The 18,176-nt window shown below is 36.3% G+C and overlaps 13 protein-coding genes and 4 pseudogenes across 17 annotated transcripts, besides 1 other annotated feature; 8 read left to right on the plus strand and 9 right to left on the minus strand.

Annotated features, from left to right (window-relative positions):
• Positions 1-15,296: part of a mobile genetic element that runs on past the window's edge.
• TVAGG3_0887130 (Poxvirus D5 protein-like family) lies at positions 2,286-2,870 on the plus strand (the record flags this gene model as incomplete). The annotated part of the gene is made up of 1 exon (XM_051250709.1): positions 2,286-2,870. The coding sequence occupies one exon, from the start codon at positions 2,286-2,288 to the stop codon at positions 2,868-2,870; it is 585 nt and encodes a 194-aa protein (XP_051086184.1).
• On the plus strand, positions 2,936-3,325 carry TVAGG3_0887140 (protein of unknown function, DUF4108 family; the record flags this gene model as incomplete). The annotated part of the gene is made up of 1 exon (XM_051250710.1): positions 2,936-3,325. The coding sequence occupies one exon, from the start codon at positions 2,936-2,938 to the stop codon at positions 3,323-3,325; it is 390 nt and encodes a 129-aa protein (XP_051086185.1).
• TVAGG3_0887150 (uncharacterized protein) lies at positions 3,342-3,821 on the minus strand (the record flags this gene model as incomplete). The annotated part of the gene is made up of 1 exon (XM_051250711.1): positions 3,342-3,821. One exon carries the CDS (start codon positions 3,819-3,821, stop codon positions 3,342-3,344), a length of 480 nt encoding a protein of 159 aa, XP_051086186.1.
• TVAGG3_0887160 lies at positions 3,858-4,734 on the plus strand (annotated as a pseudogene). The gene has a single exon. A coding segment is annotated over exon 1 (877 nt).
• On the minus strand, positions 5,178-5,877 carry TVAGG3_0887170 (annotated as a pseudogene). The gene has a single exon. A coding segment is annotated over exon 1 (700 nt).
• Positions 6,676-6,876, plus strand: TVAGG3_0887180 (uncharacterized protein; the record flags this gene model as incomplete). The annotated part of the gene is made up of 1 exon (XM_051250712.1): positions 6,676-6,876. The coding sequence occupies one exon, from the start codon at positions 6,676-6,678 to the stop codon at positions 6,874-6,876; it is 201 nt and encodes a 66-aa protein (XP_051086187.1).
• TVAGG3_0887190 (uncharacterized protein) lies at positions 6,905-7,468 on the minus strand (the record flags this gene model as incomplete). Its single annotated transcript, XM_051250713.1, has 1 exon — positions 6,905-7,468. One exon carries the CDS (start codon positions 7,466-7,468, stop codon positions 6,905-6,907), a length of 564 nt encoding a protein of 187 aa, XP_051086188.1.
• On the plus strand, positions 7,738-8,127 carry TVAGG3_0887200 (uncharacterized protein; the record flags this gene model as incomplete). Its single annotated transcript, XM_051250714.1, has 1 exon — positions 7,738-8,127. The coding sequence occupies one exon, from the start codon at positions 7,738-7,740 to the stop codon at positions 8,125-8,127; it is 390 nt and encodes a 129-aa protein (XP_051086189.1).
• Positions 8,155-8,739, plus strand: TVAGG3_0887210 (uncharacterized protein; the record flags this gene model as incomplete). The annotated part of the gene is made up of 1 exon (XM_051250715.1): positions 8,155-8,739. The coding sequence occupies one exon, from the start codon at positions 8,155-8,157 to the stop codon at positions 8,737-8,739; it is 585 nt and encodes a 194-aa protein (XP_051086190.1).
• On the minus strand, positions 9,541-9,804 carry TVAGG3_0887220 (uncharacterized protein; the record flags this gene model as incomplete). The annotated part of the gene is made up of 1 exon (XM_051250716.1): positions 9,541-9,804. One exon carries the CDS (start codon positions 9,802-9,804, stop codon positions 9,541-9,543), a length of 264 nt encoding a protein of 87 aa, XP_051086191.1.
• On the minus strand, positions 9,994-10,452 carry TVAGG3_0887230 (DNA/RNA polymerases family; the record flags this gene model as incomplete). Its single annotated transcript, XM_051250717.1, has 1 exon — positions 9,994-10,452. The coding sequence occupies one exon, from the start codon at positions 10,450-10,452 to the stop codon at positions 9,994-9,996; it is 459 nt and encodes a 152-aa protein (XP_051086192.1).
• TVAGG3_0887240 (uncharacterized protein) lies at positions 10,484-10,845 on the minus strand (the record flags this gene model as incomplete). The annotated part of the gene is made up of 1 exon (XM_051250718.1): positions 10,484-10,845. A coding segment is annotated over one exon (362 nt), but the record flags the coding sequence as incomplete, so codon positions are not given.
• TVAGG3_0887250 (uncharacterized protein) lies at positions 11,143-12,132 on the minus strand (the record flags this gene model as incomplete). The annotated part of the gene is made up of 1 exon (XM_051250719.1): positions 11,143-12,132. A coding segment is annotated over one exon (990 nt), but the record flags the coding sequence as incomplete, so codon positions are not given.
• On the minus strand, positions 12,179-12,760 carry TVAGG3_0887260 (annotated as a pseudogene). Its single transcript has one exon. A coding segment is annotated over exon 1 (582 nt).
• On the minus strand, positions 12,950-13,350 carry TVAGG3_0887270 (uncharacterized protein; the record flags this gene model as incomplete). Its single annotated transcript, XM_051250720.1, has 1 exon — positions 12,950-13,350. A coding segment is annotated over one exon (401 nt), but the record flags the coding sequence as incomplete, so codon positions are not given.
• TVAGG3_0887280 (uncharacterized protein) lies at positions 13,762-14,325 on the plus strand (the record flags this gene model as incomplete). The annotated part of the gene is made up of 1 exon (XM_051250721.1): positions 13,762-14,325. The coding sequence occupies one exon, from the start codon at positions 13,762-13,764 to the stop codon at positions 14,323-14,325; it is 564 nt and encodes a 187-aa protein (XP_051086196.1).
• Positions 15,297-15,748: 452 nt separating the features above from the next.
• On the plus strand, positions 15,749-16,595 carry TVAGG3_0887290 (annotated as a pseudogene). Its single transcript has one exon. A coding segment is annotated over exon 1 (847 nt).
• Positions 16,596-18,176: the final 1,581 nt, after the last annotated feature.

The raw sequence follows: 18,176 nt of genomic DNA on the forward strand, positions 1-18,176 counted from the left end.
TGTTTCAAAAGGTTTAATGGCGGTGGCAGATGTGAAGTTAAATTCACCAACTCAAACAAACAGTCAAAGTGTTGTTGTCAATGTCAAAGACAGAGATGTTGAAGTGGGGAAACCATACGAAGACGAAGATGGTATAACAATTGTTCCTGTAAAAGAACAACCAACATATCCTGAAGTTAGCAGAGACTTAAGTTCTGTTGCAGATATTCGAAACGACTACCAACAACTGAAAGACAAACTTCAAACTCAGGAGAAGATTTGTCAAGCTTTAGGTATAATGTTAAACTTGGTCGAACACAACCCTGTAAAAGTGAACTCATATGTCATTGCACCTCATGAAGTCTTGAAAGAACTATTGAAACTTTTGACAGAGGCAGACGATATAAACATCAAAAGAAATAGAACCCGACATTAGTTTGCTGTGGTGTTTCATATAATGTCATTGACAAGATATACGTTATGAAAGGAGGTGAAACGTTGAACTTAAAGTATAGTTTCCCAGACGTCATAAAAATATTTGACGACCACAACATTTCATTAAAATTTATTTGCTAAGTAAAAATGTCAAAACTTCTTTGAAAGATGTTTGAAGAAAAATAATATAGACTTTATTTCATGTAAAGGACTTTACACACTTTTGAACGATATGAAAGACCCTGTTTTGTTTGTTCGTGTAGACAAAGGAAAGTTCTATGTCTTTACAAAATATTTGAACTTCTTAGACAGAGAACTTCAAGAAACGCCATGTGAAAGTTTAGATGAAGTTCTTCTCCACTTTCAGAAAAACTTTTAAATATATATAAATGGCAGAAGATATAATGGTTTATACTATTACGACTAAACACCCTGAGTCATATAATCTATAACAACAAAAACTTACAAAGTCCTCAAGGACGGTATTGTAAACTAACTTTAAACACAATGACGACTAAAGCCTGTTTTGCTCTTTTGACACCAGAAGACTTTATTGTTGTGAATGGTAAAAAAACTCCTTTGAAGATACTTACTCAGATATACCACCAACAGGTTTTGTTGACTTATTTAATACTTTAAGTACGGGTGTAACATGTGCTGCAACTAGAGCAGGTTTCATTATGTTTGGATGTCCGACTGAGTTTACTATAAACGATATGAGCTATAAATACAAAACTTATTTCTGGTTTTTACTACCAACAGTTTCCTATAACAGGAAAAGGTGTCATTACAAGGAATGTCTATTCCATTGACATTAAGCACACCAATCTTATATATTGTTTCAAACTTAGGTTCAAAGTGTTATTCGAATGTCGACAGAAACTATTATGACCAAAAGATACTTATGCGTATAAACAATAACTTTCTCTGCTGGTTTGCCTATTGTTCATCGAATGCAGAATTTTTCAACCTTAGTGAACTCAAACACTTTTGGCAAGTATAACGTTGACATTAGTTGACGCAAAACTTTGTTCCTGTAAAACTTTTATGTCCTATGTATTTGTCAATGACGGCAGAAAGTTTCGAATTGGAAGATGCAACTGGTGAAAGTATTGTATTACAAGAACAACTTCAACAACAAATAGCTCAAGAAACAACAAATGCAACAATGAACAACAAAGTCAAGAATAAAAAAAAATATTTTTTTTTATTTTTATAAAAATGTACAGAATAGATGTTTTCAGATTTTTATGACTTCCAAGCATTCAGAAATATGTGTCCATTTCGAGACTATAACAAAGCAGTCGAGAATTTGAAACGTTTAGTCATTTATGTCGACTCTGCCCAGAATGTTATGTTATGAAAGAATGGGATGTAGTCTTTAACAAACCTAAAGCGACAATAGTTTCAGAACAAGAATGTAGACAGAAACTTAAGAAAAAAAAGTTGTACAAGTTGGCATGAAGATGTTAGATGCTTGGGATATCTTATTGTCAAAGTTAGAAGATTTTTCAGTTCGAGGTATAAAGTTCTATACACCTTCTCCAAACTTCTATTCTATCTTCACTGGATATAAATATGAACAAGTAGAATGGAAAGAAAATGTTATAGAAGCTTGGTTAGACCATGTCAAAGAAATTATATGCAATGGAAACGAAAGAGTCTATGAGTATATCTTATGTTGGTTTGCAAACATCTTACAACATCCAAGTGCTAAAAATGAAACTGCTCTCATTATAATTGGAAAACAAGGAACTGGTAAGAATACTTTCTTTACAGATATTTTGTGCAAACTGTTAGAGGGCTATTCGAACCCGAATATGACAAACATAGAAAACATCTGCGGTAAATTTAACTCCTCAATAGAGAATATGAAACTTATAGTTTGCAATGAACTTCAAAGTATAGATACAACAAAAGTTTTAAACTCAGATGCTTTGAAGAGTCTTATAACAGACAAAGTTGGAGTTGTTGAAAGAAAGTATAAAGACCAAAGAGTTTGTGAAAATGTTGCAAACTTCATTATGGTTTCAAACAATGCTGTTCCGATGAAGTTAGAAAGTTCTGACAGAAGATATGTAGTTGTCAGAACGTCAGATTCTCATATGCAAGATACAGAATATTTTGACGACTTAGCAGAAACTTTGACATCTGACTTTTACAACCACTTGTTCTCATATTTTATGACATTAGATATTTCAAAGTTCAATCCAAGACAAATTCCACATACCGAAGAGAGACAAACATTGTTAGAAGCAAACAAGAGTGTATATGAACTGTTCATAGATGAAACTGACTTTGAGTGTTTAGATGAAAGGTCATTGTACGATTCGTATAAACAATATTGTCAAGAATATGGTTATATGACAGCGTCTAAACGAACATTCTTGGCAAATGTCAAAAGTCTTTTAGATGTTCAGAATGGTGTATATACAAAGAAAAATTTTTCTGAGTAAATTTTTAAAAAAATATTTTTTATTCTGAAGAAAAGATGACAAAATTCATCTCAGTAAACAAGTATATGTCAGGACTTAAAGAAGAACTAGACCCATTCACATATTTGAATGTTTACTTCTACCATTTTGAAAAGTCTTCATTCAGCAAAGTTTGGAACATCGAACCAGTTAAGTTTGCTATTGTGACTAAAAATAGTGCGAAATTTGAAGACTTAGACATAGAAGGTTTGTTAGCAGTCAAAGAAAATTTTGACAGAAGGTTCTCAAACCTTAAAGAAGGCAAAGCATACAAACTTGTTATACCTTATGAACCAAAGAAAGCAGACGACTATGAATATTATGAGTCTAAGATAGTTGAAGTTCAAGGTAAATTGGGTAAAAAGATTTTAGAGTCTAAGCCAGTGTTTGCCCCTAAAGAGGAAGAGAACATTGACATTGACCCAGAAATGTTCTAAAAATAAAATTTTATTTTTACATGTCATATCTCCCCTTCTCTGGAACTGGTTCAGGTTCTTTCTTCTCTTCTTCTACTTTCTTTTCTCTCTTCTCTTCTTTTACTTTCTTCTCTTTCTTTTCTCTCTTCTTCTTTTCTGGTGGAGTTATGTCAAATTTCTCCGAACCATATTTATGTAAAAGTTCTTTGTCCTTTAATAGCTCATCTATTCTGTTTTCTATTTCATCTTCAAGAACAGCGCATGTGTCTTCTTTGCATTCTAAGAAATTTTGTTGGACTTCATCTTTCCAAGAGGCGTCATCTCTGTCAACAAGTCTGTCATTGACAAATTTTAAGACTTCTCTGCTTAATGTTTTATGGTTCTTGTCATATTCCCAGAAACAGAACTTTAGAACAAATTCCCCTTTCTTGTTTACACTATGTAAGATTTTATGGTCGACAGATGTTTTGCTGTCGAAAAGCTTGTCTCGAATATAGATAGCGAAATCGCTAGACATTTTCTAAAAGATAAAAATTTTAATTTTTCTAAAAATATGTTAGAAAAAAAGTTTGCTGACATTGACAAGAAATTTGAGAATGTTTTAAACAAGAACAAGAGGAAGTTAGAAAATGCTCAGATAAAACCTATACATGAAAAGTTCTTATTTGCTCAGAATGGTATAACAGGTCTAATTGCACCACCTGGGTCGGGTAAGACTTTCACTTATCTTAAAATGGCTGCACAACAACAAGAACTAGATGAGAGAAAACCCATTTTATGAGTTAGTTGTTATTTGTAGTACTTCTGGTCAATTTGACCAAACCGTCAATTCGTTCAAAGATATTATAAAGAAGTCTAAGTTAGTATGTATAAAGGATACTGAGTTGTTAGATTGGATAAAGAAGTACCAAAGAAGAGTTTTGAAGTATAATGCTATAAATGAGTATATAAATTCTAAGTTTAAAGACCCAAATGAGGAAATGCAGAGAATATTAGACAAACACCACTTCAGAAACAAACAGAAAGAGATAGAATACATTTCGAAGAAATTGCAATCTTACGATTGGAAGACTTACCCTCATAGATGTCTTCTTATCTTAGATGATTTCGCCTCTCATCCTTTGTTAAAGAATAGAGAACAAGACATGTGTCGAATTCTTAAGAAGCTCAGACACTTTAACATCTCAGTTGTCATTTGTGTACAGACAGCAAAGAGTTTAAGTAAGGATGTTAAAAGAATACTTACTGACATAATACTTTTCCCCGGATTGTCCGAAGACGATTTCATGGAACTTATGAAAGAGTCCATGGCAGGTAAGTTTGACAGACATGAACTCTGGGAGAAGTACAAAGTCATACAAGACCCTCATACTTCTTTCAGAATTCATATCTACGCGAACAAAGTTCAAATTGTAAAAAGTCAAGCTTGAAAAATGTAAGTGTTTAGTCTTAGTAAGTCTGTTGTGGTTCTGCAGCTTTCGGTTCTTCTGGCTTTGGAAGGCATTCAGGAAGAGGAACGTCAGTCATCCGTTTGTGTCCTGTTGGAAGGAAGAACTTTTCCAGTTGTCGGGAAAAACTTTTCCTGAAGTTCGACCAAAAAGTTCTCAATTTTCGAAAATTTGAATGGTTTACGGACGAACAACAGAAAAAATTTTGCCTGTCGGAAGGAAAATTTTTTCCAGTTGTCGGGAAATTTTTTTCCTGTCGGATGGAAGGACTCGGAATGCCAGAAGGAAGGACTCGGAATGCCAGAAGGAAGGACTCGGAATGTCGGATGGAAGGACTCGGAATGCCAGAAGGATTTGACAAGGCAATTTACTTTATAGAGCTACCTGAGCCATCTGAAGTCAAGCTTGAAAAATAAATGGTTCATTTACTCTACTTGTTTGAAGTTGTCAAAATACTCTGTTATTTTTTCCTTTAACAATGACAAATCTTCTTTGAATGTAAGTATTGTACAACCTTTAATATCATAGTGTGTTTGAGGTAACGTATCTTGAACTATTTGTTTCACATCTTCATTTGGGGTCATTGAAATCGGTAAGTTTTCGCGATAGAACCAATTTCTGTCAGATTTGTAAATCTTAGCAAGGTCGTAAAAGCTTTTGTTGTTTCTTCTGACTAAATGCAACATAACCATATCTTTATCTTCTTCATTTTCCATCTCTTCAGTATAAATCATATACTTATAGTTCTTTTCCTTTCCTTTTGGTACCGAACGTGGTATTCTTTTCTGAATGCTTTTGTCTTTTGCTTCAATGACTTCATCTTTTGCATGAAGTTTCTTTTCCATCTCTTCACGTTCTTGTCTGTGAAGTTCGTCAAGAAGTCTGTAAATATACCAAGCATAACGAGGTGAAGCCCACATTGCTACGGCATTTACAAGAAGTCTATGTACATAATATCCTCTTAAATTTATTGGCAAATTTTTTTACGATTTTCATGTGTTTTAATGCAAGGCCGAGAATTTCTCGGTCTAGAGAAATTTCACTCAAAAGTTCTTGTGTGCTTCGGTTTTTGAACCAATCGTCTGCGTGTTTGGTATCTGGAGCAAAACATGCAGTCAAAATACTTTGCATTTGGTACATATCGTCTTTGACCGAACGAATTAGACGCAATTGTTTGTTAAACTGTATGTACTCGTATTCTCATTTATAGCTTCATGGACTATAACTGTTGTTGTGTTCTCGGTTGTTGACATATCTGTCTTTATATTCCGGATAAAAAAAATAAAAAAAATAAAAATAACTTTATTTTTTATTTCGGGAAAATTCATGAAAATTCATGAGGGTAGAAATGAGGGTAGAAATGAGGTTAGATCTAACCTTCTACCCTAAATTATATTTTTACTGAATTCAGCAACAAAATTCAAATTGTAAAAAGTCAAGCTTGAAAAATCTAAGTGTTTAGTCTTAGTAAGATGGTAGCTTCTTAAAGCAAATACCATTGCTGAGTTTTATGTACGTGAAGAGAAGTACAATGAATTCAATTACGAGTACAATTGCAATGACAACTAAGGCAACTATTTTTGTCTTTTGCCAGCAAGAGTACTTCTTCTCTTCCAATGGTTCGGCAGAACTATACTCACTCATGAGAAATGCCAAAACGGTTTAATAGAAAAAGTGTCATTTTTTCATGTCCGCAGACTCGAAGGTGCAACACTTCCAAAATACCGACGAACTCAGAAGAGCAGCATGGCAGTATCTTCTTGACAACTTCTTTGAGTTCTCCAGGTACACCTTGGAAAATGCTGAAGAACTCCGACACAGAGAATTTGGAGAAATTGCACTCCAATACTACCTTGACAAACAAAGGGTAAACAAAGGGTAAAATAAGACTAAAAACTTAACGTTTAAAAAGTGACATTTTTAATGAGCTCCGAGTCACCGAGAAAACTTGGTCAGATGTTAGCAGCTTACTTCCCTGAGGAGGATGGAAGCGTTACATACGTAAGGTTCAAAAACAACGAACCTGGAATTGCGTACAAAATTCGCAATTACATGACCATGGAAGAGTACGAAAGGTTCCTACAAGAGAAACCAGCTCTAAACAACTCAGAAAAGAAAGAATAAAAAGTTTAACTCGTAATTGTTTATTTTTTTACTTGTATGGGCAAGCTGCAAGAATGAAGTCGACTATCTCAGTCTTTGTCTTGACCAGTTGGACGGCTCTTGCGAGTACGTCTGTTTTGCGGTCTCCAGCTGGTGTCTGACCTTCGTAATTGCGCATGTTCTTGAGAGCTCCAACTGTAAATGATTGTAGGATGAAGAGTCTCTCAGACTGCTTGAGGTAGTCTTCACGGTCACGAACTGAATCTGTGGTACGAGTCGAATCGGTCGATTTGAGGGAAGAGAGTGAGAGCCTGTCTTCTTCCATTGGAGCTGTGGCATACTCTTTGCGTAAACGGTTCAGACCTTCTTCGAACTCTTGGTCTCTCTTGGATTGAGATTGGAATTGTGGGGCAGGGTTTTGCATAAACATCCAAGGGTTGGGGAAGTAAGGCATAGGCTGAGGAGGGTAGTTCGGGAAGCCTTGTGGTGGGTAGTAACCTTGAGGTGGAAATTGGTAGTAAATCGGAGGTACTTGCTGGAACTGAGGTGCAGGGGCTGGTGCTTTAGGTTCCTCTGGTTTGGGAATGGACTCGGTTGGTGGGACGTCGGACATTCGTTTGTGTCCTGTGGGATGGAAAATATTTTTCTGTCGGAAGAAAAAACTTTTTCTGTCGGAAGAAAAAACTTTTTCTGTCGGAGGAAAAAACTTTTTCTGTCGGAAGGAAAAACTTTTTCTGAAGTTCGACCAAAAAGTTCTCAATTTTCGAAAATTTGAATGGTTTACGGACGGACAACTGGAAGAGTTCTTCCTGTCGTCGGGAAAATTTTTTCCCTTTGTCCGGAAAATTTTTTCCAGTTGTCGGGAAAATATTTTCCTGTCGGATGGAAGGACTCGGAATACCAGAAGGATTTGACGAGGCAATTTACCTTATAGAGATAAATGAAGTTGTTAAGCAGTACTTGCGCAGGGTAATGAAGCCCAAGGTCAAGTTCACCGCTATTTCTGGAAGGGCTGCCTTGAATCTCGAGACTTCGACTGGAATTCCAATTCAAATACCAGAAAAAACTCCTTTCGACGACATAAAGGACGCCAAAAGAGAAACTCTTGTTAAGTTCCTAAACAAACGTCCTTGGATAAAAATACCAAACAAGGAGAACCCCCTACCCCATATGAAATTGGCAATTCAGTCTCTCCTTCACTTCTCGGGTCAGCCGTTCTACATAACCTGTGAAGGCGACATCCAACCAGTTCAGTCAACCTTAACGTTTTGAGTAAAAACATTTTTTTTTATTTTTTGAATGAAGCAAGTTAAATTCGTCCCACACCAATCTCAATGGACCGATGAAGAGTTTCAAGCCATGGTTGAAGGCGTTGAGAACGACATAGACGGCGAACTTGAAGGAGCTCAAACCACAATTGCAACCAAAATTGCAGAGGTCAAGGAACAGATAGCTCCACTTAAAGCTACCAAAGCTACTCTTGACCTCATGGATAGTTACCGTTTAGATGTCAAGAGTGGAATAAGACAATTAAAATTAAAACTTCTAAACTACGAAGCTATACTCCAAAAGTTAGCAGAAATGAGAAGACTTTACCAGAGCTACTTACATGTAAGGGACTTACCTTCAAGCAGTCCGACCAAAGATGAATTTGTTGACATTGTCCCAATTTTGTCCGAAAGTCAGCTCAGATGTTTTGAACTGCTCCCAACATATCCAGAATATGAACGTTTGCCTGAACTCTTCCGCAATCTCAAAAAACGTTTTTTGGTTCTCATGTTCGAAACTTTTATCGGAAGAGACAACAAACGTTCAGAAGAAGAACAAGATATTATTTTAAACTTGTTGTATGACATAACTGTCATAACAGGCTTTTTGAAGTAAAACCGTCATTCTCAAACCACTTCATTTTTTCGATGTCCGAACAAGCACCGAAGCCAAACTCAATGGAAGATGTCCTTTCAAGGTTGCCAGACAAGCGCCCAGTTCAAATTCAAATTGCCCAATTGAAAGCTCATCTGACAAACACCATTAAGACTCTCCAAAGTAGTCTTATGACAGAGATGACCAATCTCAAAGCCGATGTCCTCATGAACCAAGCTTCCAATGAGAAATGCCTGAACGATTTCACGGAAACCTTGCGCAATTACGAGAGAGAGAACCGAGACCTTGCCAGACTCATCTACCGTTTCTTCGAAGAGATAGACGCCATCTGGAAGGTACTCGGAAAGGACAGAACATGCAACACCGTACTTCGTGAGTACCAAATTGAAGAAGGAATTGTCGAGGAAGAAGAGGAAGAAGAGGAAGAAGAGGAAGAAGAGGAAGAAGAGGAAGAAGAGAAACACGAAGAAGTTCCTGAAGCCGCTACATGGGCAACCCTTGTTGCCGATGACGGTTACGAAATTTCCCAACCCTACCCATACCAAATCCGCAACAAGGCGACAGGCAAGGTTCTTACCCCAGTCCTCAACAACTTGGGACACTTGAACCTTAACCTTCGGAATCGCGGTTCAATCTCCATGGGCAAGCTTGTCGCAATTCAATGGGTTCCAAATCCAGGCAAGAAGACGAAGGTCAGACACATTGACGGTGACAAGCTCAACAACCGTAAGGAGAACCTCGAGTGGTTCTAAGAGTAAAAAAATTTTATTTTAGGGGGAAACCCCAAGTAAATTTAGGTGTTTATTTGGATAAGTATGTTAAATTAAGGGTAATTTGCAAAATTAGTTCCCGACCTTTGAATTGGGCTCTTTCGTTATCCCAGTTGCGTAGGAGGTCGTCCCAGAGGAGTTGGTAGAATTGCCAATCCAAGGACGATTTGTCCTCCCAGGCATTGAGGATGTACTGCTCGTAGAGTTTCATGACCTCTGCCTTGCACCAGACACCCTCTCCCTTGGAACGTAAGGCTTCTTCGAAGTGCTCGAATGCGATTGGCTGCGTGACCATCCGAAATGACACTTTTTGTCCGTTTGGTCAATGTTTGTGTCTCGTGCCATAGTCGACGAAAATACAGACAAACAGGTTATATATGAGTTTGAGACCAAGAATGGTGTAACTCGACCTGTCCGATTCAAAGACTCCGAGGGCGACCATGAAATTAAACGGAAATTAGCTAAGAAGGAATATAAAAATTTTTTACTTCATGCAATGTTTAACTATTTCACCATCTTCTTTAACACCCCAGTACTTACGCTTGGAGAGGACATGAACTTCGGTGAAAATTTTGTCCAATTTGAATTGACCCATCTTTTCACCGACCATTCCCATTTCAATGAGTTTGTTGTATCCTTCTTCGTTCGTCATGAGTGCGTCAATGTTCTCATAGTAAACCTTGACTTTGGATTTGACTTCGGAGAAGAATTTGTTGTAGTTGTCAAGGACTGCCTTTGCGAACTGAGGGTAAGACCAATGTTCGACAATAGGTTTTAATGTGGTTACTAAGCCACTTTGACCTTGAGTGAATTCGTACTTCAAAACAAAAGGAGAAAACCTTTCAACAAAGTTGTCGACCTTCTCATAATGTTTACTCTTCATCTCTTGAGGTTTCTTAATGGAATATCCCCATGTCGAATTCATAAGCAATTTGAGTGTCATTGCAAGTTTGGGGTTTGAAGCTTTCCTAATATCATACAGTTGTTGTATGACTTTTCCAACTGTATAGTTCCTTCCCGGGAACTCACCATCTTCGTTTGGAATTCCAGTCGGAATATATTGGACAAACCTCATGTACGCAGCGTTAAGGTCGACATAGTATATCTTTTCATCTGAGTCGAACTTGTCGCAACCAATTGGTCCAGTTTGTGGAAATTCAAGTGAGTCTCTTATCTTCTGAGAAACTTCTCCTGTTATCTCATAAACATCGTCGAAGCAACCTGTTTCATATAAAACCTTCTGACCTAACTCAGATGCTCTCCAATACAATTTGACGTCAATTGGATGTCTCAATGGAAGTTTGTTTATAGCATCTTGAAGTTCTTGCAACCTCATTGGAAGTTCTTCTGGTTCAGGTTGGTATCCGAACAATCCAACTCCTTGTGGAATTGTGTACTTCTTTTGTACTAGAACTTTGTCTGGAACAACTTTTGGTCTTGCTAACAGTGAAAAGTTTGTTTCGTCTTTTGGTACAAAAGTTTCTGTCAGCTTGTCATCTGGAATTGGTTCCAACAAACCTTTCTCGAAAAGAATGTTTACAGCTCTGACAATGTTGCACTTGCCTTTTCCGAACAATGGGTTTGTAAGACTTTCGTTCAACATGAAGTGGTTGTGGACAATTGCAATCTTCAACCATGGTAAATTGAACTCAACAACATAGTCGTCATGTGAAGAACCTTTAGCTGTAGGTATGTTGACTCGGATATTGACATTTGCCAACGGTGCAATTTTTGCCAATTGACCTCTGAGAATGTACCTTGTCTTCACACATGACTCAAGATACTTCATCTTCTCATCTGTAACAAGACCAGAGTTCCTGAGACATGTAAGAATACAAGGTTCATTGACAATTGTTTCAATTGAATTGTAAATTCCATACCTTGTCAAGTCAATGTCAGACTTATTTATGAAGGGGAAGTATCCAGCATGTTGTCTGACTGCTTGAGGGTTAGGTTGGTACCATTCGAACTTGACACTTGCAATTCCTTCAATTGCATTCAAAATGTCTGAGTCGGAGTCAACCATTTGTTCTCTCTTTGTAGTCTTGAAAGCGTCAAGAAGTTTTGCAGCTGTTTGTTCATTGCCATTTGCATAGTAAATGTGACCATCCAAATCTGTTATGGTCAATCTGAGATTGTATCCTTTCTTATTTCCGTCTTGTATGGCAGCAAGTACACCCATGAAGCCTTCTTTGTTCTTTCCTTCGTCAAAGTTTACTGTAAAGGTTCGACCAGATGTAATTTGACTTCTAACTTCACGGTACTTCTCATATGCATATCTTGTTCTTTCCATGGGAGCATGTGCGTCTTCACCTTTTCCTTTTTTCCTTCTCAAAGGATGCAATTGTTCGTCATGTTTCCAGTAGAATCTGGCAAAGCCGTCGTGTCCTTCAACTTGAGGTTCACTAACATCGAAAGACATGTCCATAAGACGTTCTTCTTCTAACCTCTCTAGTCTGTTTGGATAATTTGCACGTGCTGTTTCCAAATCCATTTCGTAGCGAAGACCAGCCAGTTTGTCATAGACTTTTATGGGTCTTCCTTTCTTATATTTAAAATTCTTCGAAACTCTCCAACCATATCTTTGTAACTCTGCTTTTATTCTAGCAGACTTTCTATCCATTCTATATGGGGGCATTTTTATAAAAATAAAAAAATGTTTTTTTTCTTTACTTTACATAACCGCCTGCTGCCATAAGTCTTTGACGCCAACCCATACCAGCTAATGAAGGTTGACTTGGTTTAGTTTGGAAACTAAACTTTGGTTTTGGTTTATCTTCAGTTTTTGGTTTTTCTTCTTCTATCGGTTTTTCGTCACTTTTCGGTTCCTCTGACTTTACCTCACTTGCAGGATGTTGTGTCGTCAACATCTTCGTAAATATCATATGCCATTTGTTTTTGTTTTCCTTTCAACTTTTTGTGTTTGTTGTAAAGTTTAGAATATTTCGACTCTAAGTCAATGAGATGTTCTATAATGAACTGTTGGTCAGTGAAGTAAACTTTTCCATCTGTTGTCTCGAAAGCTCCTTCAGACTTCAATATTTTATTTGTGAGAGTCTGTTTCTTTTTTGAGATACTAGCCGTTCCATTTCTATGAAAAGTGACTTTATAGTTAGGGTTTGTATTTCCAGACCTGGCACTTTCTATTATTGAATTTTTCTCTTCATCTGTAAGTTCTTTGACGGTTTTGACAATGGTTCTGAACTTTTTGTTTGTGGTGTCAAATCTACCGTTTCAACTTCTTCGGTCATTTCATCTCAGTAAAAAATTTAGTTTGGTTTGTTTTCAACTGGTTGTTTAGGTTTTTTAAGTCGGTCTAAAACTTCCTGAGGTATAGGAAGAACTTGACAAACACGTGGTGTAACTGCTGGAAGCGACAAATCCATCTTGAACCCATTTGTCTCAATGCTGTATTGTTCATTTCATCTCAGTAAAAAACTTTACATTCCCACGTTTGAGGTGGTTGAGGTTGGTTATTGTTTACCCACTGTTGTGCATGGTTATATCCTCTGTTAAAGAATCTTTCACCTTGGTCCATATAGTGTCCTGCTTGGTTATAGTAGTCATTTGCTTTGTTATAATAGTTTCCTGCTTGTCTTCCTACATTGTCCATCCATCCTTGAACTTTTCCTCTTGTTTCAGGATTTGGAATAAGATTTGTTGCATCTCGTGCTACATCCCAACCTTTCTGTACAGTTTGTATAATAGGTTGTGCTTTCTCTTTAAGTATACCTAATGTACTCAAAATCTTCCTTCCAACTCCAAATACACCTCTGGCTATTGTTCCCACTGCGGGCAAAAATCTGGATGCAACTCCTGCTAATGCGCCAAATAAACCCATTTCTTATGGGTTAAAAAATGACGAATCCAAACAAGGACCCCTATGTTTCTAAGGCAACAAAAAAGCACTCATGATAAAAATCTTTAGTTCAACACCAAATGCTTGGTTTATGGATATCTTGGAAAACATTCCGAGAGTTAGAAAGATGGACCACCATACTGGCTAATATTTGTCGGTCAAAACACAAGATACTGTGAAGCCATACCATTATGGTCCAAAAATATTTTAGATGTGAAAACTGCTTTGACAATATTCGTTGACAAATACCATCCAACAAAACTGACATCTGACTGTGAAAGTTCTTTCAAATCAGATGATGTAAAAAACTATCTGCGTTCAAAAAATGTAAACCAATATTTCATTGTCGACCAAAACCATTCTGCTCTTGGTGTCATTGACGGTTGTATAAAAATGTTAAGAGACTTAAACCAACCACAAGGTGGTGAAGCAAATGAAATGTCATATGACGACAAATATAGACACTTCTCCATGGCAAAGATGAGACAAGTTTTAAATATTTACAATAGCCGTAAACAAAAAGGTTTGGGAAACCACTCCCCCGAAGAAATGAAAAACAACCCTGACTTAGAGAAAGACTATATATTTAATAATTTAGTCAAAAGAGACAAACAAGAAAGAATGCCGGGCTTCAAACTTAAGAAAGGTGACAAAGTAAAAATAGAAATACCTAAACGCGACCCATATGAAAATACTATTGACTATGACAACAATGGGAACCCGACAGGTACTCACATTCGTGTTCGTAAAAATAGAAGAAAGTATACAAGAGAATATTATGAAGTTTTAGGCAAACATGGCAAAATGTACAGACTGCAAGCAGAAGATAAAACTACTATTGTCAGACCTCGTTTCAAACTTGTCAAAGTTCAAGGTGGTATACTTTCAAAGACAGTTCCTAACAAATATAAGACAACTCCTGACGAATATGCTAAAGAAGTTGAAAATGACGACTAAGCAATTCTATACCATGCGTAAACTGTCATGTAAGGTGGCATGTAGTCTTTACTTTGTCCCGTTGTTTGCGTATATCCCGAAACGCGATGTGTATGGTTTCCATCTCCCTGAGTGTCACCCCAGAAACAATTTATAGCAAACTGAACGTTGTCTTTAACATCATATCCTTTACCTTTTTTCATTGCTGACCAATCCCAAAATTTATGCTTATGCCAACCTGCTTGAGATGTACTTAAATCTATGTAGTGACTATGTGCAGGTAAATTTTCACCTGAAATCGTTTTACTTCCACCTGTTTCCTTTGAAGAGTTTGCACAATACAAAAACCTGTCGACTATTTGAGTCCAAGTTCCAAAACCCAGAACTGTTTCTGGTCTGGTAGAGTTCATTGACGTATAAATAGAGCCTATAGGATATAATGTTTGAAGTATTTCTGTCTTTAATGTTTGAAGCTCTGTTTTGTCTGCTTTCTTGTCATATAAATCTTGAGCAGTGAATTTAATATTATGTTCATCCTTCATGACATAAACATCTTTACATCTAATGTTTCTCATCGTCGTTATGTCGTCATCCGATGTTAAACCTTGTGGAAAGTTAGGAGGTTTACAATATAATACATCCCCACCAGTTTCTTCAACCGTTCCTTCAATACTTTCTATAGCAACAGTTGTAAAACTTGTATGTGTATGGTTCTTATTTGCTTTCTTCTCTAACTCATCGTTAACATAAGTTTTATCTGCTTTAAGGTCTAAACATCCTGAAACCCATCCTGTATCGGCTTTAACTTTAAAAGTCTTCGATGTCCATTCATGGTACCAGTCAACCCTTTCTTTCATTTCGTTATCTTTTTCATCCACATATTCCTTATCCGCTTTCTTCTCTAACTTACTAGCCACATATTCCTTATCTGCTTTCTTTTCAAGGCTAACGTTTAAGTCTGTTATTTCAGATATAGAATGTGTATGAGTCTTTTTAGAATATTCGTTTTCAGCTCTCGTCACTTCACTTGACATTTTATTGTCAACATATGTTTTGTCTGCTAGTTCAGGATGAGTATGTTCTTTTGTTGCATAAGCATTGTTAGCTCTTTCTTCTTCTTTTGCTATTGCATCGTCTACATATTCTTTGTCAGCTTTGTTGTCAACATCTGTTTTCAAAAGAAGTTCATTTATAGGTTTCTCGTTTAAAGTTCCTTTTGTTGGATTTATACAGACAGTATGGTTCTTATTGTCTTGAAACAGAAACTCATCTGTCATTGGGTTTATTGTCAGTTTTAAGTTTCCTTCTTTCAATGACTCAGATATCTTAGAATAGTTTGAAAAGTTTGTTGTGTTCTTATTTAGAGCTTGCATAATGAGTTGTCGGTTGTGTTGTATTTCTCTCATAGACGCTGTTTCATTTGACATTTTTTTCTAGATAAAATATGCTTCCAATAGAAAAAGAAAATTCAAGAGTTGCTACAACTAAACCATTAGATGAACTTTTTACTAATGTCGGTCAAAAGTTTGAGACAGAGACCGTAAAGCATGAAGGCTATCGTTTTGACTACCCATTAAGATGGCTAAGAGACCCATCTGTCACAAAAGCTATTGGCTTTCGTAGAATGAAGTTTGTGTCTGTAGAAGATAAAAGTTTTCCATTTATTGTAAGGTTTCATATAGATTATATATCTGAAGGGAAACGAAAAATGTGGGAAGAAATTGAGCTAATACAAGTTGACCTTTCATCTTCTCTACAGACTGCGTTAAAAAATATAGAAGATAAAATAAATTCATGTTATGCAAAATATGCTGATGAATATGCAAATACCGAGAGCACACTTATGTGAGAATTGTATATGACAAACAAAATTCACAAGTGTCATTTCAAATCTACGAAAACAATCCAAATAAAGACGAACAAATATATACAGAATTCACTGCAATGTCATGGTATTATTTGCAAAGAATGTTAAATCAGAAAGTCGAACTTCCTTTAGCAAATATTTACAGTCGATATGCAAGAGATGAACCATATTTATTTAAAGATGTTTTCGACCCAGCTGCTATTATTGTTCATGCTTCATTTTCTGGCGCCCAAAACTCTTTCTTATGCTTGGCAAATGACTTTTACGAAAAACCTACAAAGTTATACGAACACCAAGTGGAAGTATTTCAGACTTTCAAGTATGGTTTACTACAGATGGAAGAAAAAGAATAATTCCATTATACCATGCGTTTTACTTAGAACTTAGTTTCATATACAACTACTATCGAACGGTAAAAATATAATTTTTTAATACGGTTGAGGTGTTGGATTTGGTTGCCAACTAGACTGTGGTGCAGGTTCAGGCTGTTGTATAACAGGAGCTTGTTCTTCTGGTTCAGGGTCTTTAGGTATAATACCAACGAACTGACCTACTCTTTTACCAATATTTTTGACTCCGTTCCAAATTCCTCTTCCTACGGTTTTTATTCCATTCCATATACCTCTTTCCAACATTTCGAAAGAAGTTTCCTATTCTTCCAAAGAAACCCATTTTACTATATGTAAAAATCTAATGTCCGCCTAGTCTCTTACGTTTCCTGTTGAGTTCCATAGCATTCTTTAACTGGAGCTCATACATTCCTTTTCTCCTCTGGTAGAAACATATTCTGGGTCAACTCCTGTGTTCGCGTCATCTGCATAAAGTTGTTTATATCCCACTTCAGGGTTTGTATAAAACTCTTTCCATCTCATATTTGCATACCATGGTGGCAAACCTAACGCAGCGTCATTTGACATGGCAGTTTGCATTTGTACATCTGTTGGCACTTGACCATAGTTTGCCATTGCAGTTTGTATTCTAACTTCATTTGGAATATTCTCTGGGTTTGGTTGTCCAGGTTGCTGTGCATTCGCTAAGTTCTGTGCGTCCATTTAATATTAGATAAAAATATCTCTTACGAGTACATATACTGAACATTTGCAGGCATTGGTTCATCTTCATATTCTCTGTACTTTTCTGCCACGTCAAATAAATAAATGACACAATGGAAAAAACCTAAAACAAGTAGTCCTATTTCAAACCACATTTACTTACTAATAAAATTTCTTTGTTATGACACTTTCTCCAGTTTATAGGACCTCTCTCATATTCTATCTTGTCATATATAAACTCATAGTCATGTATGTCCTCTAACCATCTCATAACGGTTTCCAAACCACTTTTATCGGATGTAAAGTAAAAGCATGGATGGTTATGTAAAACGTCTAAAGTTTCTAAAGAGTCTCTCAAAGTCCAGTCTACTTGGTATTGAAAATCCCATGTGTTATAGAACGGCGGGTCCACTATAAAGAAAACATTTTCCTTGTCTTTATATTTTTCATACAAATCTGTCCAATGACATCTCACAAACTCTATACCCTCAATATATTTTTCTATGTCCTCTTTGAAAACATTTGTATAGTTAAGATATAAAACTTTTGACATAAGTGTTTCAATGTCATGAACTCTTATAGCACCACTATATAATAGTCTAGCAGATATACTATTCCAGTCTATATATTCTGCTTTTTTCAAAACCTCTCTCACAATATTTTTCTTATCTAATGGTATACGTTCCATCTTACCTATCTGAATCTTTTCTTTTAACTCTTTCAATATATTGTTTGTGTCTGGTATATGTTTGAGACGGTCCATATAGTTGTCGAAGTCATTGCATATAATCTTTGAGTCTGGGAATATTATATGGCACAAATGGGATATATAGAAACTTCCACCGAACAAATCTACAAATGTTAGACCATTCGGTAGTTTCTTAAGTTCTCTCAATATAATATCTTTACATTTACTCTTATTTCCAAAGAACGGTAACGGAGGTTTTGTAAAA

This window comes from Trichomonas vaginalis, chromosome VI (genome assembly GCF_026262505.1).
Source record: "Trichomonas vaginalis G3 chromosome VI, whole genome shotgun sequence".
Classification (NCBI taxonomy): Eukaryota; Parabasalia; order Trichomonadida; family Trichomonadidae; genus Trichomonas; species Trichomonas vaginalis.